General features: G+C 42.7%; 1 protein-coding gene across 1 annotated transcript in view; it reads right to left on the bottom strand.

The window, feature by feature from the left end:
- Positions 1-18,661, bottom strand: part of IL6ST (interleukin 6 cytokine family signal transducer) — a 34,809-nt gene extending 16,148 nt beyond the window's left edge. The window contains exons 1-7 of the mRNA XM_084277885.1: positions 18,623-18,661; positions 11,003-11,083; positions 8,174-8,479; positions 5,868-6,000; positions 4,470-4,630; positions 3,982-4,133; positions 2,416-2,575 (exon numbers count right to left, since the gene is read on the bottom strand). Coding sequence (XP_084134011.1) covers positions 2,416-2,575; positions 3,982-4,133; positions 4,470-4,630; positions 5,868-6,000; positions 8,174-8,479; positions 11,003-11,069 — 979 coding nt within the window. The 5' untranslated portion in view covers positions 11,070-11,083; positions 18,623-18,661. The remainder of the gene's footprint in view (positions 1-2,415; positions 2,576-3,981; positions 4,134-4,469; positions 4,631-5,867; positions 6,001-8,173; positions 8,480-11,002; positions 11,084-18,622) is intronic.
- Between the last annotated feature and the right edge of the window lie 7,758 nt (positions 18,662-26,419).

Here is a 26,419-nt window from a genome sequence, read left to right as displayed (position 1 = left end):
GTGGGTTTTTTTCCCCTCCCAGGGCTGTAACCTTAAAGCTTAACTGACTAGTTTGCAACTTTGGTGTATCTTTAATGCTTGGCTTATACTTTGAAGTTGTATCTATCCTGCTTGCAAAAACACGTTGCGCAAGACTAAACATGATACAAATGCAGCCACCAGAGAGTTGATGTGGGTAAGTTTTCCTCATTAAATCATGTAATTCAGTGCTCAGTTCTACTGCAAAGGGACAGGATATTACAAGTCCAGATTTACAAGATAACTCTAATAATTGTGTAATCAGGAAGGGAAATAAAAGTAACAGTTACTTTTGTGTTTAAGTATAGCCATCTTATCTTCTTGCTTAAAACCAGCAGTTTATATTTTATATTCTCTTTCTTACAGCTCCCACAGTGGCAATCATATCAGTGATGAGCAGCAAGTCAAGATCCTGATTACTGTGCACAGAATTTGTTAAAAAAAAAAGGGTACAAGACAGTGCAAAAGTAACTCTTAAGTGGCTTGGGTCTTTTAGCCTAGAGAAGACTGACAGGGGATCTCATCGATGCCTATAAACAGTTGAGGGGTAGGTGTCAGGAGGCTGGGCTCAAGTCTTTTATAGTGGTGTCCTGTGACAGGACAAGAGACAATGGGCATAAACTTGAATGTAAGGAATTCCTCCCAAACAGGAGGAAAATCTTCTTCTCTGTGAGAGTGGCAGAGCACTGGGACAGGCTGTCCATACAGATTGTGGTGTCTCCATCTCCACAGACATTCAAAACCCACCTGGACACTCTTGTGCAGCTTGCTCTAGGTCATCTTGCTCTATTAGGGCAGTTGGACCAGATGATCACCAAAGGCCCCTTCTAACCCCTACTGTTCTGTGATTTTGTGAAATGACTGACAAGCAAGAAAGTGTTGTGTGCAGAATATGTTGGGAAAAGTTAAGAGCAACCAGAGTGTTTCATTTAGATGAGTTGGTGCATAAGAGGCTACACTTCCAATACGCATGTGTAGCTTCACGTGGCTGGGTCCTTGGGGGTGTGAGGGCTGCAGGGGTGGCTCAAAGCTGGACCCACTCACTGCCAACCTAGGCAAAGCCCATCAGTGACAGTCACAGCACCTCTGGGAATCACATACTTAAGAAAAAGTCACAAGCAGATTCTTTTTGTCACTAGAGAATGGAGTGAGAAGACGGAAGAAACTTTGCAGACATACCAAGGTCAGACACAGGGAGAGACACACATCCACACTAAAGCAGGTTTGCTGGGGCAGGGAGTTTGTGACTCCATGGAGAACCAGGCTGGAGGTGCAGTCTGGGCCTGAGAGACTTCTGATTCTATGACTGCACCCCATAGAAGTGACCCATGCTGGGGCAGCTTGTGAAGAGCTGACACCCTGTGGGAAAGGAGTCATGTTGTGGAAGGAGGACTGTCTCCTGTCAGTGGGACCCCCACAGTGCAGCAGGGGAAGGGTGTGAGGAATGCCCCCTCCCCAGCTTCTCACAAAGGAAAATAATTCATGAGGAACTGACCGAAACCCCCAGTCCCTGCCCCTTCCCCTGCCACAATGGCGGGGGGAAAGAAAAGAGTAAAATCATGACTAAAGGGAAGCCTGCTGAGAAGGGAGGGGTGGGGGGAGGTGCTTTAAGATCTGGTCACACTTCTCATTACCCCACTCTGGTGTCACTGGGTGTGCAGTGCTGTGTAATGAATTAGAGAGTTTTCTTTCCTTTGTTCCCTGTTGAGTCTGTTCTGCCTGTGACGCTGATTGCAGAATGATCTCTCCCTGTCCTTATCTCGACTCCTGAGCTTCTCAATATCTATTTTCTCCCCTGTCCAGCTGAAAAGGGGAATGACAGAGCAGCTTTGGTGGGCGTTTGGCCTCTAGCCAGGGTCAAATAACCACATATTATTTCTTATCATTGTTTTACCAAGTTTGAAGAAGTTTAAGTACTCTATGACTAAAATAGGCAGTTTCACTTTCTGATGCTTGTTCATTTATGACTTTACCTATGAACAACTTGTTGTTTAGAAGACCATTAAACAAACACAGTCTGTCTACCAAAAAACCCAACAAAACCTTCAAACAAGCAGAATACCTTCTCTTACAGAGAACAGCCTTCAGAATAGAAAAAGAGCATGAAGGCTTGAAGAATTAGAGAATACAGCTTTCTATTAAGAAAGCTTCTCTTCCCTACTTCACATTTTAGCTGTTTTCAGGGAGCACCTCTAGGCTAGCTTTATGGGAATCTATTCTAATACTCCTCAGAATGCATAGGTCAAGTCAGTCAGTAGTAAGAGTAACTCAGGAGAGCCTTCTTGCATATATAATCATACCACTCAAGCAAGGACACTGAATTTCAGCTGGCTATTGTCAAGCTACCGAGCAGTTACAGACTGGAAAGTCAGTGACCTACTTTCATACATTACTTACTGTCTTCAGTGGTGACTCCAGTTTTCTCTTCACTCCAGTCACTCCAGTATCCGACTCCATCTTCCTTCATGCAACGAATTGAAAAGACATACTCTGTACAGGGTTTGAGACCTTGAACACTGAATGAAGTTCTTGGTGAAGCTGTATCTTCTGGAGGAACCTATAAATAGAAGATTTGAGAGGCACTGATCAGAAGTACAGAGATGAGCTCTGTGCTACAACGGCTCCCATTCAAGAGAGCTCCCCACCACATACACATCAATACAGACAACGTAGCTTTCCTCACCTCTTATTTCCAAAAGCTTCAATTATCAAGGGTCAGTCATAACTGTATATACATTTGCCAAGTGTAATATGATACACACACTAGCATAGTTAAACAGCTACCTGAGGACAACTGAGCTTTTTTAGTTAGCTTCTTTATCTCTCTCCTTCCCATACAATTCCTCCGCTTACTGATCTGTAATATCCTGCCTCACATTTCAGAGTTTTGCTGCATTATCTGTCTGATGACTGATGGCAAACTACCTGTACTAGACACCTCTTCAAAAGCCAGAGAATCCGGGATCGTTGCTTTCACTGATACAGAACAGTATTTCTTAACTGGCATTGAAAATTCTTTGTTTTATAGTAGTTTATACCTTTGCTAAGTTTATTTTTCGTAATCTCTTTCCTTTATCTTAGATTAGCAACAGCCATCACTATAGCCTCCTTTGAGGTAGCTGAGAGTCATAAGGTCTCCCTTCAGCCTCCTTTTCTCCAGGCTGAACAACCCCAGTTCCCTCAGCCACTCCTCACAGGACTTCTGGTTTAGATCCTCCACCAGCTTCACTGCCCTTGTCTGGACACGCAGCAGCACCTCAATGTCTGTCTTGGGTAGTGAGAAGACCAAAACAGACCATAGTATTTGAGGTGTGGCCTCACCAGGGCTGAGTACAGGTATATACGATCACTTCTCTGGTCCTGCCAGCCACATTATTTCTTATACAAGTCAGGATGCTGTTGGCCTTCTTGGCCACCTGAGCACACTGCTGGCTTGTGTGCAGCTGGCTGTTGACCAAGACGCCCCAGGTCCTTTTTCTGCTGGGCAGCTTTCCAGGCACTCTTTAGCCAAGACTCCAGCATTGCATGGGGTTGTTGTGACCCACTCAAGTCTATGTATAGCAAGTTCAAAAAGGCATCCCAGCACTGCACAGTGCTTGCCCAAGCTTTCAGTAACATTTAGATCAGTAGTTTTGCATGTGCATAAGAAGGTGAAAGTTCACGAATGTTCTAGAAATTGCATATATAGAATAAAAATTCAAAATTCATAATACTGCAACATGGTGGGGAGGACAACAGAGAGGTCCACAAAGAAAAGACAAAGTCTCTCTACTCAAGATTCTGCCAAAACCTCTAGATCATAGCCTTTGTATACAGACCAGATAACCACCATGGGGGGGTCAAATAAGACCGAACAATAATTAAGTGAATCCTCTAAATTGCAGCAGTGAGGGAAAAACTTCTGTGGTTCGACAAATGGTTGAGTTACAGCAGAAGACTGACAAGGGACATTACTGGTATTACCTGCATCCAGTCCGTGCTGCCCATGATCCTGTACCGAATATTGAATTTCAGCTTCATCAGAGCTGCTGAAATCCGATTCTCCCAGGAAAGCTTCAGAACAGTAGGCAGTATTCCTGAGTTGACTGTTAAGTTGTGTGGAGGCAGTGGTTTAACTAGAAGAGAAGGAGTTAAAGTTATCTCTACAGCTCTATTTTATCATGCCTCAAGCAATCGGAATACTATGGTGGAACTCTGCCATTAAAGCCTTCCATAACTCAAACTCCTGCTACTTCACACGAATTTCTAAAGATTACTGAACAAGAGCTTGCTACCTGAATTGTGCTCAAATCTCTCTCCTTCCCTACCTTTGTCCAGCACAGTTCTAGTCAGCACTACTATGGCAGTGTTAATTTTTATAGTGAAGAAGCATTAATTCAAACTCAATTCAGCAATATGCACAGAAGCAGCAGTTATGTACTACTAAAGCTTTATTAAGAGGCAATAGTTACCAATCTCAATGGGATCAAGAACAAGAGGATCAGATTCAGCCTTCCCAAGAGCATTTTCTGCTTCTACCCAGACCTCCAGGTTAACAAAGAACTGAACATCACTAATGGTACAAGAATTGTTTACATCTTTTGGTATACAGTCAGGAAAGTTCTCTTGTGGCCTAAATAAAAGAGAAGGAAAAACAAGGTATAAAGCAGTAAGTTTGGTATACTTAAAAATATTCTCTAAAGGAAACCAAAGTGATCAGATTAGCTCATATGTTTCCCCTTTGCCATTATTTTTGTACTAAGAGAGGCAGGAAGAAAAAGCAAAGAGACTAGAACAGCTTGTTCAGCCACAAATGCACAATCGCATTAGAACAGAAGGAAGAATAAAATCACTTGACTTCAAGACACGTATCCTCAAGAGCACTGCAATTATAAAGACACATAAAAATCTGAGTGAGTGCAAAAAACTACGATCAAGAATTGATACATTTCACCAAAACTGGGATGGCCAGTAACTAAAAGCATACTCATGCCTGAAAAGGTGTAGTCAATATTATCTACATCCCTTCCAGAGTACAGTGGCACACCTACAACACATTCATCATTTCTGTTCACCATCTTCAATTACACTAACAACATGGTTCTGAGGGCATCGGGAGATTTCCAGGGCATCAAGGTTTTCTGTCTATCCATACTTTCTATTACGCTCATTACCAAAACACTTCAGAGGAATGGTGTAGGTAGAAAGCTGTGGGCAGTCCTTCCCGCTTCCACAGTGGCACAATAATTCTCTCAACCCCATTTTAAACAACAAAAAACTATTTGAAGGGTTTGAAAAATATGTAAGCTTTCACAGCAGAAATACTTCTGCTGATTGTGGACAACCACCATTCTGAGTTCTTAGGAGGTACTGAGTAGCTAACACCTCCTCAGAATCCAGTTGGTCTGTGTTGGCTTCCCTACTTAGAACTGAAATGGTATGGGTTGGAAGGGGACTATTAAAGGCCATCTAATCTGAACCTCCCACAATGACCAGGGACATCATCTTGTTTAGAATGGGACAGAACAGTCACCACAGAAAAGTGTAAAATACATAATACGGGCCAAACCGCCTAATGATTAGGTGTGTTGTACTTAAGCCACATGAATCTTATCTGAAAAATGGAGAAATAGGAGATAGCATTTACTACAAAATAAATGCAAAAATCAAAATTTCAAGTATGACATAGAATTACTTTAAATGTGAACTTCTTTAACATTTCCATTCCTCTCCAAAACAGACAGAAATGCTTCAGGAAACCATATTTAAATTAAGAACTCTCCAAAAGGGTCAAAGAATTTCAAGGAAGTTTCCTTTAGCCTACAAATACTCTTAAAAATTATTCAGATATTCTACTGAGAGCTACTTACCATCTGTATTTCAACCTAAAGGAAGTGTCCAAGAATGTATACCTTCCAGGGTTCCAGGTACAAGTCATAGGATATGTGAGCTTTGATACCTGATGCACAATGCAACTTAAGTTCTTGGGCTTCTCTGGGGGCACTGTAAAGAAAAAATTAGCAGTAATTAATCTATATACACATTTAAATCCAATAAGCATCATGCTAAGTGTCCCTTTAGAGAAGTTTCAATGAACATAAGTACTATTTATGGACAAATTTATTTTTACAAAATGGGGCAAAAGTGGCGATACCCTAGAGCAATCAAAGTTAAAAAGCTTAACCAGTTGCTCTGAGAACAAGCATCTGACAGTAAGGATTTTTCATTTTTTGATGCAGAATTCACACAGAAAAAATTCTAATGAACACTACAGCTGAATTGGCCTATGTTGACTTTGCCAACAACCTGAGCTCTACTGCAATAGAGATTGGTCTATACTCCCCAAGATACAAAAGGAGGATACTTTAGCTGCAAACTTCTACAAGATAATGGAGCTTCATCAATGCACTTTAACATGTAAGAGGCTTTTTCTGAGTGCAGCTGAACTATTTACTTTTCCTACTTATATTACAATCATAGCATACAAAGTTTGTTTCTAGCTGTCAGAACACCACTATTTGCAACAGTGTGATCCTTTCAAACAAAATGCTACTTTAAGCAGAACTGCCTTACAAACTACATTGCAGCAATTCAGGAACAAAGCTTTCTCAAACCTGTTATTGTTTACAGATTTTCTGTTTAACTGACAGTATGAAAATACAGTAGCTATAAAAACAAATGCATTCTACAACTGTAGAACGGGACCTGTACCCTCATTCTGTTCATATTAAGATAGTGTATCTGTCCTCACATTTCTATGTATTGTACCTATCACATCTTTTCTGACAAGAAATTTACTCCTCAGAAGTTAAAATAGAAAACAGTGCTTTTCTGGGACAGCATTTTGTAACTCAGGCTAGAACGATGTTAAACAGAGGCCATGCAACCACTGCAATACCTTTTCCCTACACTAGGAGGCAACAGGATTCATCAGCCATTCATACTTCGCTGTGAAGGGCACATCAACACTTTGTCGAGGGTCCACCAGTTAATTAGGAAGCAGTATATTATGTTATTCATGTTACTTTCTCAAGACCTTAGCTTTGTCTCAGAGAGCACTTGATTATATCAATGCAAGTGCTATCATGCTTGCACAAGGGAAGTTTATAATTAGTGAAAAGTATTTTCTTATGTATAGATGTAAAGCAATCCAAGTGGTATGCTCCATCCTTAAGGCAGTTCTGATTAGCTTTAGTAATACTGATGGACTAAATATTTCTCAGTCCATTAATGAGGTAAACATTCATTTCATAGTGAACATGAGACCTTACTGTGTTTTCTTCAACACAAACAGAGGGGTGCAGTAAGGAAAGTTAGTTTATTTCCTATGAGCTGTTTCAGTTAAATTCATGTATTTCTGTAATTCAGATCTTCCTGCATCAAGATTTTTTTCCTGTTTTGTATTTTTCCTATTTCAGCACAGAAATACCCCAGAGTATTTTCTATTTTTAGAAACTTTATTCTGTGCATATATATCAGCTTTGATCAGACAACTACACAGCCATCCACCTACTTCACACACGCCACTGCCCCTCTCCCCCCCCTCCCCCCAGCAGGATGAGGAAATTGGAAAAAAGATAACGCACAGTTTGAGATAAAGATGGTTTAATATGACAAAGTGAAGACAAGTAATACAAAACAAGCGATGCACAGCACAACTGTTCACCACTCACACACCACCAATACCTATCTAGTTCCCAACTGCAGTCCAGCCCCCAGCCATCTTCCCCCAAGATATATACTGAACATGGCATCATATGGTATGAAACATCCCTTTGGTCAGTTTGGGTCTGCTGTCCTGGCAGTGTCCCCTCCCAGCTTCTCATGAAGCCTCAGCCTCCTTGCTGGCCAGGCAGTATGTGAAGGTGTTAAGTTCTTGACTTAGTGTAAACACTGTCCAGCAAAACCTGAAACATTAGTGTGTTATCAACATTACTCTCATCCTAAATCTGAAACAGTTCTATACCCACACTAGGAAGAAAATTAACTCTACCCCAGCCAAAAGAGCAGATGGCATGCAATGACAATACTTTTATAGAGTTATGCAGGAACTGAGGGAATGGGAATAAGTATCTCAATGTACACACTTTCTATTGTTTGCATTCTCCTCCCTGTTTCTCAGAAGCAGTTTTCTTATGACCAGACAAGAATAAAGGACAAGAAAAACAGTACTTACAGCCTACTGTAACTGTGATTCCGTAAATGTTCTGCTCAATCTGTCCATCTGCTAAAATGTTGCATGTCAGAGGAGTTGCTAGAGAAGAAGTGTCATTAAATGTGACACTAGAAACTGTCCTGTTTATTTCATGATATTGTTCTTTAGGTACCACTGTATTTTTAATTTTCCAGATAATTTGATTAGCATATATATTGCCAAAGTCAAGGCAGCTCTCATTCAAAATGCATAGTGCTGTGAAATTGGAACCAAGGGCCAATACAGGAGACTCTGGGATGATGTGACCACATGACAGTACAAGTCCCCCTGAAAATAAAAAGAATTGCATCTTTATTAATAACTACAGAGCATTCCATAACCAATACTGCTGATACAACACTAGTCTAATGTTAAAATACCATCTGTCCAAGCAGGAAATGAATTAGGTACTTGACAGATATAAAACTGAAATGAATTAGTGGATGATAAAGCAGATTTAAGGGGCAAAACCAGTGCAACGTTACCTAGACTTTGCAAAAACATTTTACCAAGCAAGAAAAGCTCTAATAAAAATAAGGGCCTTTAGAGAGAAAGGAGAGTCAAGGATTGAATGTTTAGTATGTTTTGAAGGAGGAAGGTAATATACTTGAGGTTACTCTTGCAGTTAAAGTATCTTCTGTTGAGAAAGTTAACAAAAAATTGGGATAAGTGTGCATCTTTGTTATGTTAGGCTAGTTTAACTGCCATCAGTTAAATACTTGAGTTGTCGATTTCAGAAGCTTTAGTATACATGCTGTAAGAGTATTTGGGAATTATAGTGAACTCTGCACATTTGATAGTACTCTATTTACAAGGGAACTTCCAACACAATAAAGTTGTGTCTATTGCTATGGAGGCACACAAAGAGAAAAGCATCAAGTTTAAAAGAACATAAAATCATAGAATGGTCTGGGTGGGAAGGGACCTCAAGGATCATAGAGCTCCAACCCCCCTGCCACAGGCAGGGACACCAACCTCCAGGCCTGGATCTACACAAGGCTGCCCAGGGCCCCATCCAACCTGGCCTTGAACACCTCCAGGGACGGGGCATCCACCACTTCTCTGGGCAGCCTGTTCCAGCACCTCACCACTCTTTCTGTAAAAAACTTCCCCCTAATATCTAATCTAAACCTTCCCTCCTTTAGCTTTAGTCCATTCCCCCTTGTCCTGCCATTATCTGCTCTTTTAAAAAGTTGAATCCCCTCCTGCTTATAAGCTCCCTTCAGGTACTGGAAGGCTGCAATGAGGTCCCCCCGCAGCCTTCTCTTCTCCAGGCTGAACAAGCCCAGTTCCCTCAGCCTCTCTTTGTAGGGCAGGTGCTCCAGCCCTCTAATCATCCTTGTGGCCCTCCCCTGAACCCTCTCCAACAGTTCCACATCCTTCTTGTATTGGGGGCCCCAGATCTGGACACAGTACTCCAGATAGGGCCTCACAAGGGCAGAGTAGAGAGGGACAATCACCTCCCTGTCCCTGCTGGCCACCCCTCTTCTGATGGAGCCCAGGATACCATTGGCCTTGCAAGCTGCAAGAGCACACTGCTGGCTCATGTTAAGTTTCTCATCCACCACAATCCCCAAGTCCTTCTCAGCAGGGCTACTCTCAAGGAGCTCTTCTCCCAGTCTGTATCTGTGTCTGGGATTCTTCTGTCCCAAGTTCAACACCTTACACTTGGCAGTGTTGAACCTCATTAGGTTCCCCCGAGCCCACCTTTCCAGCCTGTCCAGATCCCTCTGGATGGCTTCCGTGCCTTCTGGGGTGTCAACCACACCACTCAGCTTGGTGTCATCCGCAAACTTGCTGAGGGTGCACTCAATTCCATCATCGATGTCATTGATAAAGATGTTAAAGAGCACCGGTCCCAAGACAGACCCCTGGGGGACCCCGCTTGTCACCGGCCTCCACCTGGACATAGACCCATTGACCACCACCCTTCGGCTACGGTCTGTTAACCAGTTTCTTATCCACTGGATGGTCCACCCATCAAATCCACATCTCTCCAATTCAGAGATAAGGATGTGGTGGGGGACTGTGTCAAAGGCCCTGCACAAGTCCAGGTAGATGACATCGGTCACCTTCCCTTTATCTACCGATGCTGTCACTGCATCATAGAAGGTCACCAGATTGGTAAGGCACGACCTTCCCTTGGTGAAGCCGTGCTGGCTATCCCAGATCACTCACTCATCCCTCATGTGCTCCAACATGTCATCCAGGAGGATCTGTTCCATGATCTTCCCAGACACAGAGGTGAGGCTCACCGGCCTGTAATTCCCTGGGTCTTCCTTGCTCCCTTTTTTATAAATGGGAGTGACAGATGACAGAAATACCACCTTGACTCAACAGCTTTACTAAACATCTTGGGGGATGATAATTTGCTACATAATAGCAGTCCCTGATGGCTCTGGCTTGATCATAGAGACTACTACACTAGTTCACTAGAGGCTTATTGCTTTAAGAGCATTTAGTCTGACCAAGATATGCTTTAATTTAGATACCACTTGGCACAATCAGAATTAAACTTGTTTGCTACAGTGACCAGCTCCAGCAATGTCATTTGAACCAAGTGAACCTTCCACTGAAAAAACTTGGCCTTCACTATATCTGCATACAGATGAACAATGAAAAGAAGTTGAGCGAATATTCGTTTAACAGGCCATTTCATAGTATTAAGAGCACAGATTAGGTCTCTCTACTCTCATAAAATGTACGCTTTTTGCCCACAAGTATCTAGACAAAAAACAAGTACGTGCTTCAAGCATCTGATTAAAAAAGTTCTACAATTTTCTTGTGTTTGAGATACAGAAAAAGTCTTACCTTCAACAGAACAAATGCTCAAGAGTAGATATAAGCCATGGGCTACCCAGTTCCACACAGAAAACATGTTGCACAGAATACCTGTAATAGAGAAAGATTTTTTTAAAACTAAAATATTCCTCTTCACTTCAGATCATTGTGAAACTCAATTTTATTTGATCTATGACAATTTCTCAGCTGTGCACATTTATTTTCCTAAAAGAGTATCTCCTCACTCTTGAGAGAATGGACATACTATTTCCATTTTAGTCACTGCTAGAAGAAAATCCAATGTCTCCTCAAAACAACCAATACAGTTTTAAGCCTCTTTGGTTACAAATGTAAGAAATACAACAGCTTAAGATTTTAGTGGTGTACATGGAAACAAACTTCACTATTACTTCTGTGGGAGGTTCAGTCAGAATATAGAACATCACACTTTGGCTTAGATATTTAAAATAGAACCCTATGAATTTGATTACAGTTAAGTTACAATACTTACCTAGCTTTCAGAACACTGATATAAGTGCTTTGCACAAGGTTCAGACCACCACCAGAAAAACCACAATTCTCACTCACAAGAGTGACTTAAAATACAATTAAGAACAGAACTGCTGTACATTGTACCATCAGGGATTGTTGACTACTGTAGAAAAAGCATTATCTACTTATTCAAAGCTTTCCAAGGGAATCCATAATTCCTCAAAAGTTAGAGAGTTTTGTTTTTTTTTTTTTAAACTCTTCTGGTTTTTATTTCTTTATTGCAGCAGAGATCACCTGTTCTCCATTTTAAGAATTCTACAAAACAGTTTAGAGAAACTGGCTAGCTTTCACTCTAGTTGTTTTGAAGACACAAAGAATCTTCTGGATTTCTCTCAACTTGCAGTTATAAAGCAGACCTGAATTAGTAGGAGCAAGTAACCATTCTCTAGTAAGCATATGAGCTATATTATTTTTTAGTTACATTTATGCATCTTTACAGGAAAAGCTGGATTGACTTAGTTAAATAAAGAACTTAGCCCATAACCTGATTCTAAAAGCAAACTTAGAGCAGTTCTTACAGCTAGAGCCTCTACACGGAATTTCTAGGTTTAAGATCCGAGATGAGACTGCCTGTGCTTCAGAATTTTTATTTTCACTAGCCTGCCAAAACTTACTTCAGAACTTCATTCCTTAGGCATCAGCACATCTAAGTTTTTCTTCCTCTCTTCTAATTGTTTTACAAATAAAGGTAAAAAGTATAATGTACAGAAAATGTCTATTCGCAGTAATTGGAAACAAACAACTAAACTAAAGCCAATCTCAAATCTTTACAGCAGAGTCTTTGTAGGGGTCACCAACATAGATGTGTTTCAGTCAGGACTACAATAATTTTAATCAGAATTGCTCAGCAGTATTTTTATGTCTGTCTATAGTCATGAGTTCACTACTCAAAGCCTATCAAAGTTTTCTTTTATGCTAGAAATACTGCCATTTAGAACACCTGACAGTTACATTACCAAGCATTTGTTTAAAAAACTCAAGGTTGTGGGGTTTTTTTTTAGCTTAAAAACAACACTTTATTAACAATCAGACTGTAGTTATATGGGGGTTTTAACAAAAAAGCTATTAATTTTTTTCCACGTTATTTACACTCAGGTACTCTCACTGGGCTGGACATGAAAAACCATTGTACAATTTTAGGTGCAATGCATCTTTACACATTTATGACCAGCATAGAGTAGAAAAACTAAACCAATTTATTTTTGCTTATTACCGATGTAAAGTCTTCCAATAGGTGAAAAATAAGGTTTCTACCTACCTATGCCTTTCTGTGTTTTAAAATCCAAATTGGTTTCACAAATATTAGTAAATTCATATGGTGAATAAAATCAAGCTCAGAGGAGCATTCTACTTTGATTTAGGTCTTTAGACACTAAAAAGTAAAATGAGAAAAAAACCACCACACAAGAATCTATTTTAGAGTCTTGACTCTTTATTAGTAATACTGCCTGTTACCTAAAGCTTACTGCACTCTAAGGATAGACCTTAAGAGTTGTTATTTTAAGCAAGATTCATTTAAAGCTACTGAAGTTGAACAATTTGAGCTGCAGAAGATCTGAAACCCCGAGGGCAACTGCAAGCTAAGTGGAAAGATGTAGGAGCTTTGCTTCCCTGCTAATTACCCAAAACTACAGAACAAGAGCAGAAGCAGCTTCCACACTGAAGGGGAAAGAGTGTGACAGATGAAGAAAGGAAAGTGGAAAGTTTTTTAAAGAATGTTCAAGGTCGCATTTATCTCATTTGCTATCATGCTTAGAATAATGGTAGTGCGAGCTAAGCTAAGTATTACATGACAAAGTTACTGGTTTTCTTTTTGGTCATAAAGTGTTTCAGGTTAAACAGTATTTTCACCAAACTACTGAAGAACTGTTGCTGTTGAAGTCATATTAAGTACAGCTCAGGTTTATAAAAAAAAATACTGTGAAGTTCTTGAAGGAATGTATAAGCCAACACTTAATAACCAACTTAAAGCAAGCAATAATACAGAATTACCACATTTTGCTCTAAGGTATATTAAAAAAACCCAAACCAAAATAAGACGACTTCATAATTTCAAATAAATGCCCTTTCTATATTCAACTGTATTCCAGACTTGGAATGCAACATTTTAGTTGTCCTGAGCAGAACGGTACAGGATCACACAGAATTGGTTGGGTTGGAAGGGACCTCAAAGACCACCTAGTCCCAACTCCCTGCCATGGGCAGGGACACCCTCCACTAGCCCAGGGTGCCCAAAGCCCCATCCAGCCTGGCCTTGAACACTGCCAGGGAGGGGACAGCCACAGCTCCTCTGGGCAGCCTGTGCCAGGGCCTCACCGCCCTCACAGGGAAGAATTTCTTCCTAATACCTGTTCTAAATCTGTCCTCTTAGTTTAAAGCCATTAGTCCTTGTGCTATCACTACACTCCCTGATAAACAGTCCCTTTCCAGCAGATCTACTTCAGGTACTGGAAAGCTGCAATTATGTCTCCCTGGAGCCTACTCCAAGCTGAAAAATCATAACTCTCAGCCAGTTTCACAGGAGAGGTGCTCCGGCCTCTGATAATTTTTGTGGCCCTCCTCTGAACTCACTCAAACAGCAGCATATTTGCTTCCTACTGGAGACCCCAGAGCTGGACAGTACTCCAGGTGGGGTCTTCGCAGAGCATAGCGGAGGGGCTGAATCACCTCCCTTGACCTGCTGGTCATGCTACTTTTGATGCAGCCCAGGATACTGCTGGATTTCTGGGCCACAAGTGCACACTGCCAGCTGATGTCAACTTTATCAATCAACACTACCAAGTCACCTTCAGGAAGCTGAAGTTCAAATTTCTACTTTCCAGTTTGGAAGGCTCAGCATCAGTTTTGACAGAGCAAAGAAAGCCTCCACAGCCTACAGTACTTATTCCACCACACTGAGTTCCTGATAGCCAAGGACTCATACTCCATGACCTACAAGAGGAAGTGGAAAGCCCACCGACCCATAGTACAGGAAATCAGCAGCTGTGACTATACAGTGTCAGAATCATGCTACATTTCAGCATATATCTGCTTTTAGGCTGCTCCGATTTTACTTCTGTCCCCTACTGATCAATGTACTTTTGAAGACTGAAGCTACACACATCTAAGCTCACAAAGGAGCTATTGCAATTGCCTCTGATGTGTGCTATTTTAAAAAACATTAGATCTCTGGCTTTTACAAGATTAACTCTTAACTTAAATTTAGTTCTATCAGAAAAATGATACACCTACTTGAACTAGGCATTTCTATCCATCTTGCTTAGATGAAAGCCATAAAAAGAAAAATATGGTGAGACTGCAAACTACAAGGAGACATATTTCAGAATAAAGTGAGGGAGACACATAAGAAAACCTCAGTTTTCATGGAAGTGAGCATATAAATACACTCAGGTGCAGAAACCCTTCATATAAGCTGTACCAAAACTTAAAAATGTAGTGCATTAATTCAAAAGAATTGCTGCTAAACATCAATTGTCCACCAGTAGCTATTATAAGTCAGGCTAAGTTGCAAGTCTGGACAACAGAAACTGAATAGTTTCTGCAATTATGCAGCACAGCCCAAAGTCTTCTGTTTTATAGACTGGTATTCGGAGTCTAAATTGAAAGTTCAGCCTGCTGCTAAACTAACACGGAAGCACCTAGTTAGTTCATAGGTTTCTTTTTAAAAAAAGCCACATCAACATTTTACCTATGTAGTTGTTGTGGACTACTACATGAAGATAAAAGCGAAAGAGTGAAAGAAACTGGTTATTAGAAGTTTGTCAGGTTTCTTTCACAGTGAACTCTGCCAAAGTGGCAGAGAATCAGTCCATCAAAATTCTACATAGTAAAAACATGGTAAATTTACAACTGCTGCTGGTGACAGCCCTTAACTTACAGTACATAAATTACCTCAAAGAGGGAAAAACGTGTGAAAATGCTGCAGTTACTTCAAGTAACGACAGACATATAAAACTCGTATGCCATGAGATCATGCCATTTACTCTCTAAATCATATGGGACTTCTATTATTCTTCACATCCTGCTACCATCTTGAAAGCACTAACACTTTATGCCTGAACCTTAAACTCATGCTTCAGGCAGTGTCCTCTGAGAAGCTAGTAATGGCCCTAAAGTCAAGCTTTATTCCAAAGTAGCAACAACACTGATTTTTAAGAATAACCTGTCAATAGCATTTTTTGAAGAAACATCATGTAAAACAGGTATAATTGATTATTCCAATCAGAGGTAAGTCTTACAAATTAATCTTATTTCATACATCATGAGCACTACCTGAAATAGAGTACAGGTATATTTCACACGATGAGTTATCACAAGATCATTTCTGGTGACAATTACTGTCAATGGGACTTACATATTATAATTTCAGTTAAAGCACTAACAAGTACTTTCCAGCAAAACCAGCTTTCAAATATAGGTAACACCACAGGAAGGTTTTAGGTCTATTAAGGTTCATCATCATATAAATCAGAAAAGCCAAAAGGGTTCTGGTAAACGTATTTCCAGAAGTTCCTCAAAAAAAAAAAAAAAGCTACATATACAGCTTCAAGGGGTAATCTTTAAGAATCCACGAGCTCAGGTAGGTAGAGCAAGGAAGCAATGCACAGAAGCGATACCACACATAGCGGCTACTGATTGAGGCTTAGTTACAAGCCAAGTAGTACTTAAAGTCCCACTAAAAGCTGTAACTTTCCTCAAGGAATTTTGATTATTCAAACTGTAACTACATTCTAGTAAGGAGTATTTAAACTGCAAGCATTGTTCCCTCTTCCAAGCTTACTTCCTTCTTGGAAATATTCATGAGACTAAAAAAATCCCAAATACCTCTAATACCTCTAAAAGAATCACTTGAAACGTACCACATTATATGAAAAAGCATTTATTATATAAATATTAAAAAGTTTTCAAATTTCATTTTCATATTTAAAATACTTATACACAAAACATTTCTCTTCTACCAAACAGGCAAGCAACTTCACATTCCTCCTTCCTTTGCACTAGAAGGAGGCCTCTCCCTACTTCAGGGGTTTTAATATAGCACTCAATAAAAAACACAAAGAAGCACAGATTAAAATGACTGAAATACCTCATTAGAGGCAGCAAATATTTGCTTGCAAGAATAAAGTTCTTCTCTCTGGTACCTTCTTAAACTGCAGACCACTTTCTCGGAAATACTTCAGCAAGCAACTTTAGTCTAGCAAGCAAATTAATTTATACAAAATAATGTTGTAGCATTCCATGTTCTCATCTTCAAGTCAAACCTTCAAGACTGACAACCACCAATGTTGGTTCCCTAATTTAGACAGTCCTTCCTAATACATGACTGATTCTTAAAAAAATGGCCAAGAGGTTTATTGATTTTCACATAACTGTGATGGTGCTAATCCTCCAGAGGAGCAGCACAGGAGACTGCATCTCTGTGTTGCATACAGAGTTTTAAGTGTGCGTGTATCTTTTCTCCTCCCTGCCCCACCAAATGTATATATAGGCTTTACAGGATGAGATCATATTTTCAGACCTATTTAAAAGATCTAAATATTTATGTTTAATGCTTAACTCCCAGGAAGTAATTTCAAGTTTTCACCATCCTCTCCTACTTTCCCAGTGCACCAACATACAGATGTTGAAGTTCGAGTTAAGATGTTGCATGCTTTTAGCAGATACCTTTTACAGATAACTATATTTTGGAAGAAAAGTATAAACTTTATGTTCTATAAGGGAAAAAAGCATGTAAGAAAAAAACCTGTAACTCCTAAACTACTGACTTGGGGATTCTCCCCTTTTTTCCCCCCTTCTCAGTGACAAGGCAGATTGCTAATGACAAAACTGTAACCACACAAATCATTCTGTTACCAGATTCCTCCTTCAGAAATGCCTCAAAAGTAACAAGCAGCCACCAGCTGGCAATCACCTAGTCAGCCTAGAACAAGGATGAAAAATGAGACGGGGATTTATTCTCCTCTCCACAGCCAGCATATTTGGCAGACTGCTTTCCTTTGTGACTTGATTTCGTCATCTTAAAGATGAAAGTAATGACACCCTTTTTCTTTACGAAGGGCATCAGAGACCCACTGCGAGGATGTCAGGAGCCCGGGACCCGGCTGAAGTTAGCAGATGACCCAGGCTGCTCACTGCACCCACTCCTCCCCAGTTTCTCAGGGAATCCCTCCGGGAGTTGGGCGAGTGTAAAACAAAGCGTGCCTTTCTTTCAAAGCTAGCAGTTTTCCACGGGCAACGAGAACTGACCACTCGCGCTGAGGGCAACAAAACGCAACGCTTTTCAACGACGAAAGGCCTGCCGATGATATCGCTACGCAGAGCTGAAATTGCCCGAAAAATACGAGCCCCAGCGCGGGGAGCAGCGCCTTTATTAATAACGACTGCCGGCATTAACCACCGCCGCAGGGAAAAATCCGGATAATCTTTAGTCTTACCCCGCGCTCCACGCCAGCACGACAGTAAAACCGCACCACGGCAGGGACGCGTTGCGGATGGGGTGCTCCCCGCAAACGGTGCTACCTGCGCCGGCCAGAGAAGGGACCCGACAGCCCCTCGGGCTGCCAAACCGAGCAGGCCCCAGACGGCCCGGCCGCGAGCGAGGCCATATTGCATTTTAAGCGCCGTCGCCGGACCCGCTCCGCCAGCACCCGCCGAGAAGAGGCCAGACAGCGCTGCGGGGAGCGGGCGGCGGCACCGCGCCCCCTCACCGAGCGCTGCGCCGGGCCGGGCCTCGCCTCACACAGGAGGGCTGCTCACGGCCGCGGGCTACGAAGGCTGCGGCAGGACGCCCCCGCCCCCGGGAGGGACAGGCTCGGGAAGCGAGTGGCGCAAGGCTGCCATCCTGCCCCGGACTGCCAGTCACCCCTGGCCGAACGCCCACCCGGCCGCCACGGCTTCCCCACCCGCGGCGCACGGCCCACTCACCGAGCCCAGCTGCGGCCCGTAGCGAAAGAACGGGCCAACCCGGTCCCCACCGTCCGGCTCCCCTCAGGGGTGGGCGGGGGGAGGGGGGGTAGAAGGGCGGCGAGGAAGCCGAGGGGGGGCGAAGAGGAAAACCGCCTACGGCCCGAAGCCTCGCGGGCCTGGCCTTGGCCTTACCTGCCGCTGCGGCACCGCCACTCCACGGCACCCGGCGTCCCGCCGACAGCCCCTAAATAACGGCTCCACCGAGGCGCGCCATCGCGCCGCCGTCTCGCACGCGCGGCCCCACGCCCGGTCACACTCCCTCCCCCGCACCCCCCCGCGCTCTGCCCTCCTCGACTCGCTCCGCCATTGGCGCGCGGGCACCGTGACGTCGCCGAAAGGGGGCGGCGGGCGGAGCTTCCCGTAACGCGCCGGCCCGTGCCAGGATCCTGGGCGCGAGGGGCGCGCGCGGCGGGCCGGGCGGGCTGGGAGGGGAAGGGCGGCGGCCCGCGAGGGGAGACGGGCGCCCACCTCCCCTCCCGGCCACCGCCCTGCGCCCGGCGGCCCTCGCCCCTCCGCCGGAGAAACGCTCCCCGCAGGGTTTTTTCCTCAGAATCTGTAGGAACAGAGGAGGGGCGCCCCGCTTCCCGCCGAGGGGGGAGAGCGCAGTCGCCTTCGTCGCCCGCTGCGGCTCCTACCTGCGCGGTGGGCGGCAGCCGCGGTACTGGTGGCTGAGGCGAGCCGGCCTCTGTCCGCGCCGCCGCCGGCCGGGCCTCTGGAAGTTTCTACCGGCTCTTAGCTGGACGGGCCTGCGGTGCTGGCGCGGCGGGGGTGTCTTCCCGGGCAGGCCTGAGGAGCGAGCAGCCTTCCAGAGTTTCGCAAGGCTCCCCTGGGAGCACGGGCGGCTGGAGAGTGCTGGTAGCGGCGGCGGCCGTGTGAGCAGACCGTGGTTACCGAGAGCAGTCCCCAGTAAAGGTGTTTGAAAGGGACCTTCACAGAGATAATTGATGAGCATCCCGTGAAGTCCCTGGGTTCCCTCGATGGCTGTCCGTTCTTAACTCACTAGCCCTGAAAAATGACTTTTCTAAATGGGGGAAGAGTCATGTGCTCAAAGATGCTCTCTTCATGCCAGACGTTTTTTTCCAATTCACGAGTGAGGAGGGAAGGAGCACAGTTCTGTACCACATCCACAAACTTAACGCTGCATGAGGGTGTCAAAGCAGGCTGGCTTTTTTCTGGGAAATACCAGACACCACTGATGTGTGCCCAAGTTGCTTTCTGTAGTATGCTTCACACTTTTGCCCATTTACTTATTAGTTTATCTTTGGGCTCAAGTGGGATATGAGCTATGTTATATTTTTAGTTACGTCTTTAGAGGAGCAGGAGATTGGCTAAACAAATAGGGCATCTAGTCCAGTATCCTGCTTCAAACCCTGGCAAGAGCTGCAAATGAGAAAAGACTTTCGGAAAAAGTGGAAGATAACCTTTTACTCATGTGTTTAGTATCAGTTTCTGATTATGTTTGGTTTATTTTGGTTTTTTTTTAGTTGGGTTGGGTTGGAAGGGACCTCAAAGTCCATCCAGTTCCACGCCGCCTGCCATGGGCAGGGACACCCTCCACTAGCCAAGGCTGCCCAAAGCCCCATCCAACCTGGCCTTGAACACTGCCAGGGAGGGGGCAGCCACAGCTTCTCTGGGCAGCCTGTGCCAGGGCCTCACCACCCTCACAGGGAAGAATTTCTTCTTAATGTCTAACATAAATCTGCCCTTTTTTAGTTTAAACCTATTACCCCTTTGTAAACAGTTTGTCTCCAGCTCTTTGTGAGATGGCTTAATATCCCCAACAAAAATACTGTTACCAACTCTGAGAATATTGCGTACTTTATACTTAACAGAGTGGATGGGCACTTCAGAGGTCATTTAGTTCCTCTGGTTTTCTCAAGAAAAAAAATTGCTATATACTTAAATAGGTCAGGTAGGTATTTATCTAACATGCAGATTAAATATTACTTCATGCCCCTACTCACAGCAGATTCACTTTCTGGCAACCACAGACACTTGTAGTATTGCTGTTTCTTCCATTGGTGCTCTCTACATTTAGTGGACCCAGTCCTTTCAATCTGATGCCAGTGGGTTTGTGGTGTTGAAACCCTTCTTCAAGTAGGGGGACAACTCACCTCTGGGTGAGCTTTCCCTTCAGATAAAGGTTGATGTGTATGTACTTACATTGACATAGGACCGCAGTTTGAGAAACTTGTATAATTAGTGGATTTTCAGCCTATAAGGATATCACAGGAAGTGGCTGGACATCACCTACTGATGGGAAGTAGAGAATATATGTTCTGTTTTCCTTTGCTTTTGTGTGTGACCTTTGGTTTTGCTTTATTAAACCACCTTTATCTTGACCCATGAGGGTTTTTTTTCATCTTATTTTTCTCCCCTCCCTGCCCTGCTGAGGACTGGAGTTGTAGAGGGGCTTGGTGGGCATCTGGTGTCCAGCCAAAGTCAACCCAGCACAGTACCCTCAAAAAAACCTGTGTTTAGCACCAAAAGGTTAAGTGGCAGCAGGGTCAAAATAGTGGGTATACAAAATTAATGTGGTCATTTCCTTCTTGTTTTAGTGTATCTTCTGTGACTTGTAAGATCCTTAGAGTTCTGCTGCTAAATGGTCATCCCAGGAGCAGACACAGAACTCTGCTCCCCTCCCCCCACCCAACAGAAAGCCTCTTGTGACATTCTCATTCCGAAATCCGATAGCCTGGAGCGGTTCCTGGTTTATTGCCAGAACTTGTAGAACAACACCCCCCCTTCAAAACCAATCCCAGCTTAGGCCCCACTTAGATATGGCATGTATTGTAACCCTTCAAATAAGCAAGAGCTCTTGTGTTTCACAGACTATTTATAGACTCAATGTAAAACTATGTCCACATAGCTGAAGTTGCACAAAAGAACAACATTATTTGCAATTGCAGTTAATTTTTCTGTACTGGCACCAATTGTCATTAATACAGTAATTTACTCAGCATTGTGAGAGCTCTTCTGTGATTATAGGTTTTCCCAGAGGTTTTTCCTAGGTTTGGAAAGTGATGATAGCATGCTTGCCTATGTACCTTATCTCCCCTCCAGAACCTTTCACAAGCTAGAGGCATGGAAAGGATACACTCAAAAGTGTAAAGAAACAGCTTTATAAACAGAGTCTTGTTTCTCTTTGGTATCAGTCATCGGACTCAAAGTCAGTACTGTATTTTCCAGCAGCCCTAACTGCAATGGTGACGTGGATGGTGGAGTGGTCACCCGCTATCCTTGTGGGTGACCTGAAGACAGTTGTAGTAGCTCCTGTTGATCACACAGTTGATTTTGTTAGTCCAGTAATCAAGGCTCAGTCAGGGCTGCTGTTTGGCTTGCCTTGTGCTGTTCAGAGGAAACAATCTGAAATCTGTGTTGCAAATGGGAGTTAGATGGAGTTAAATGTAAGATATCTATTTCTGAAATGATCACCATCTACCCCAAATGTGGTTCGTATTAATCTTTTCCTTCTTTCATGGGCAGGCCTGAATGTTTTGGGGAATTATGCTACATCAGTCAGTTGAGTTTTGTTTTTATTCTTACGAAACCTAAGGTTTTAGTCTGACAGGAAGATTGGGTATGTTGCAGTGATTTCTAGTTCTGTGTCAGCATCTTCTCTAGTAGTAACAGCTTCATTTTGAATCTTGTTGGTGAAGGTGAAACTCAGCTGTGGTCACAAACACTGGGCCAAAACCTCTGATGGTGTGTAAACAGCATGGTCCACAGGAGCTGTAAATGCTTACATTCTGGGTCTTGTAGCCTGGAGTATAAAACAAATTGTCTGGACTGTGGTCTTTCAAAATATACAGACTGTACTTTCAACAACACACCGGAAATCTGGCTGTTCTTACGTCATTAGACATTTTCTGCTGTAAGCAGGTAAAAAGAAGCTAATAACATTATGGCTGCCATGTGTTAGATTCAGGACATTTGTGATCCCAGGTAAAGAAAACCATTAAGCCCTTGAAGCATGTTGTGAAGTGACTTTTCCACAGGTGGACTATTTCCTGAAAGACTCTTTAGTTTACTGCCCTGTATTCTTCCCTACTGATTCACATTATACTGCTGTATACTGTACTGTCAGTGCAGTGTAGTACTGATATATAGGTATTATAAGCACCAGTAATTTAAAGTTTCAAATACCCAGATAAATTAAAAAATCTAGACACAATTTAAAAATGTTCCTGCAAACCATCATTTTAATATGCACATTGAATTAAGCCTTATATGAAATAGGTTAATCTGTTGAGCTCACTCAATATATGAGGGAAGAGTAAAAGGAAGTTAATTATCAGGAATTTGAAGGTCTTTGTGATGAATTACCTATCTGCACATTTACACTGCAATTTGTGTTCCAGCACAGTGCCCAGATCAGGGCTATATAGGACATTTCCAAGCTTCTATCATCCACAGCTAGGACAGAAGGAGGTGGAGCATGTGTTTTCAACCTCAAGAAGAAGGGTGTTGCCTGGATATATGGAAATGGACAGTAACACTTGAAAAAACATGCAGTGATTGGTGGAGGTTTCTGGGTAGCTACTTGGCTGTGGGAGCAGAGTTATTTTTAGAGATGCTGTTAAAGATTGTCTAGGAACAAACTTCTAAAACTCTTTAGGGATCCTTTCAGCAGTTTTGTAGCAAGCTGTGACAAAGTCTGCAGTCAGTGCAAAATCTACTGAGTCCTTCTGTAGATGGGCTACAAAGAGGAAAAGCTTGTTTTAGAATGTGGTGTTGTCTTGGTATAAGGACATGAAACATCCCGTAGATACATCAGGAGTGTGAAAAGATTCCTTTGTCCTGGATATATTTGATTTTGTTGGAGATGGGTTGCTCTCAAAACAGGGGTTGAGAGATATTTTTGAAGTCGTGGAGAAGCTGAACAACAAGAACCTTTAATGGCAGTGTTCTGGCCCATGGCAAGTCAAAGGCATTTTCTGAGTGTTGGGTGACTCACTATTTGTCTGGGAGGTTCAGTGACACATCCAAACCTCTTGCTGAAGTGATGATGTTATCTTGTATCACTGTCCTGAACTTGAACTTACAAATGTGGGTGTTCAGCGTCCCTAGACTTAAGATGGATCTCCATCTCCTGACATTCTTTAACCATCGGAAGAGTAACTTCTTTTTTTTTTTCCCTCCTAAGAGCGGAGAGGCTTAGTCCTTTTGTTGAGGTGGCCTGACCAGTAGCAAGATTTTATGTTTCATGTTTTGTGAAACCATAGTCTTGTAGGTCATGATTTAATGGTAAAAGGTCCCCTGAAGAAGGGACAAAGCAGCAACAAGGAAAAAAACATGTAACTATGAGGGTTATAGCATTTCTTAGCTTTATAACTTAACAAGCATGAGCTACTCAATGGCAGCAAAAAACCCCCAGGGTTTGTAATTCATTGCATCCTATGGGGAGAGTTTGGAGATACTGTTTTTTCCCTAGTTGATGTCTGTGATCCTTGTAACAAAGGAGTGAAAGTTCTCAGCCAAGCAGCCACTATTGCAACCAACCAGATATATACAACCTGGGAAAAAGTAAGTCGGCCTGATGCTTGATGGCACATGTTGCACCAAGCAATGAGTGATGCATATGGCAACAGAGCTATCCTCATTCTTTAGAACTGCTGTACACAGTATCTTGCTAAAATCTTGTGATCTTTGGATGAAGTTAAAAGTGGGGATAGTTGACTCCACACATGACAAGCTTGACAGAGAAGCTTTAAGTTACTGAAGAGACCTTGACCTGATTCTTTTGTTGTGATTCTTAGGAAGGGGAATGGCAACACTCTAAAGCTGTAGCAAGGAATGTGGGATAGAAAGAAGACTGGTCATGGCCCACTGAAAAATAATGGCACATCTGACAGAGTGGGGTGGAACCTAGCAATGTGCTTGTTATTTGGGGTGGAAATTGTACAGCTGATGTTATTTTAGGCCTAAGATGGAAGCTTGGACTAATGGAACATGTTACTAGGTGGTGCTTTTTTTCCCAAAAGATAGTGGGAAGGACAATCAGAAAAAAAGGGGTCTGACCTTCACTGGAGGAACAAGGCCAAAAGTGAGACCAGAAAAATGAAAAGACTTCTAAATCAAAGTCATCAAATTAAAATATGAAAAAGGATTAAATTAATCAAACATAGAAGATGCTTAAATTGGTATGAGTAATACAGTGAAATTGCAGTTCACTGCAAGGAAGTGCTGATTCAGATGTGTAGCTAAGATGAGCAGAAGGTGTTATGACATACTACAGTCACCTATACCACATGTGTGAGCTGCTCATGAATTTAGTATGCTTTTGGCAGCTGCTAGAGCTGAAAACTCTGTGGAGTGATTTTGCACACACAGCACAAAATGTAGATGTGTCCTTGGACAAACGCTTAAGGCAGAAGTCTGGGACGGTGAACAAAAAGAGCCAACTAGGAGTTGTAGAAAATGAAAAAGGAGAGATGATGTCCTCAGACTGTGTGGGATTGTCTTTCCTACTTGACCACAAAGACTTTCAGGACCAATACATCAATAACAACTATGCCACAAAATGTCAGTCAGTCCCTCATTACCAAGGTAATGCAGTATTTGGACAAAATGAGGTCATGTGTGAAGATCAGCTGAGCTAAGACTGAATATGGGCTGATAGATGTGATACTAGCAATAGAAAAAGGCCTTCTGAAAACTCAAGGCCATGGTTCAGTCTCCTTTGTTTTAGGGTGTATGTGCACAGCAAATCTGTGTTACATAGATGAAATTGTGGATTCCTTTCTGATGTCAACCTTTTATAAAACATTTTAAGTAGCAGTTTCTGTCCCTTCCAGTGAGCAAAGAACAGTCCTAATCAAATTGTATCTTGCCACGGTTATACAGGTGTTCCTTATGTTTTAGGCAGGCTGTAGCAGTGTTATATTTATGTTCTAATTAGTGCAGAACAAAATCACGCCAGGCCTCTTCAGGTTGTGTGATGATTGGCTTACAAGGCACAGAACTTCCCATGGTGCACATGGTCTTGGTCCTTGGCTGCACAGTGTAGCAAGGACAATTCAGGTGGTGCCCAATTCTGGACTCCATGCAGCAGCTGCTCCATGAGACAGTGGAGCTCTCCACGCTAAGCCTAAAACTTGTCTGTATGAGGTAGCAGAATCTCTCTTAAGTAGCAGATTCTAACTGTATAGACAAAGAGCTACTGCTGACCTTTTCATCATTCCTATAAGTGCCAGGTTATTTCTTAATTTACATAGAGAAAACAGGTTCACAGAACAGCACAACACTGCCGTAACTGTCCCAAGCTAGCCCATTCCTGTGCACAAAGGGAAGACAAAATAACAAATGGCAACATTATACTTTTAAGTTGCTGTGTTTCGTAACTACTAGTCATGCTGATACTGGAAAGTACTCAGCAGGGTGCTTGTGGTATGCAGTAAAAACAGTTCATCTTGACTTTCTTCAATAACCATACATTTGCTTCCTGTGAGTTCACAGTTCAGAGTGACATACAGTATCTGGAGACCTGCTGTGTTGTACCATGCTGTATGAATTAACCCGTTGTTGCTGTTTGAAACACTGGCTTTCTGATACTACAAATGGCAACTTCTCCGAGTAAGATGGTAGAAATTTGGTAAAAAATAGTGTATGTGGAGTTTACCAGAGAGGAAATCTGCTACAGGCAAACTGCTGACAAACCCGTCTCGTATTTTTCCATGCTATACCTACTGTTAGACAGAAATCAATACAGTGAGATACCACTTGATTTCCAGGAAGAGAACTATTAGCAATGATATATAGTTAATTGCCTTGAAGTGACACGTTTTATAAAAGGAGTCTTGACAGCTTTGTGCTTGAAGCTTTCTGCTTGAGCTGTTGCAAAACGCAAAAGGCTGGAACCTGTTGCTACAAGTAACGGCCGTGGGACAGTCTTGTCAGTAAAGCTGAAGCTCAGTTCTGTGTTAGAGA

Source organism: Gallinula chloropus, assembly GCF_964237585.1.
Source record: "Gallinula chloropus genome assembly, chromosome: Z".
Taxonomy (NCBI): Eukaryota; Metazoa; Chordata; class Aves; order Gruiformes; family Rallidae; genus Gallinula; species Gallinula chloropus.
The sequence above is the reverse complement of the archived record's forward strand: the minus strand, read 5'-3'. Positions and strand labels throughout refer to the sequence as shown.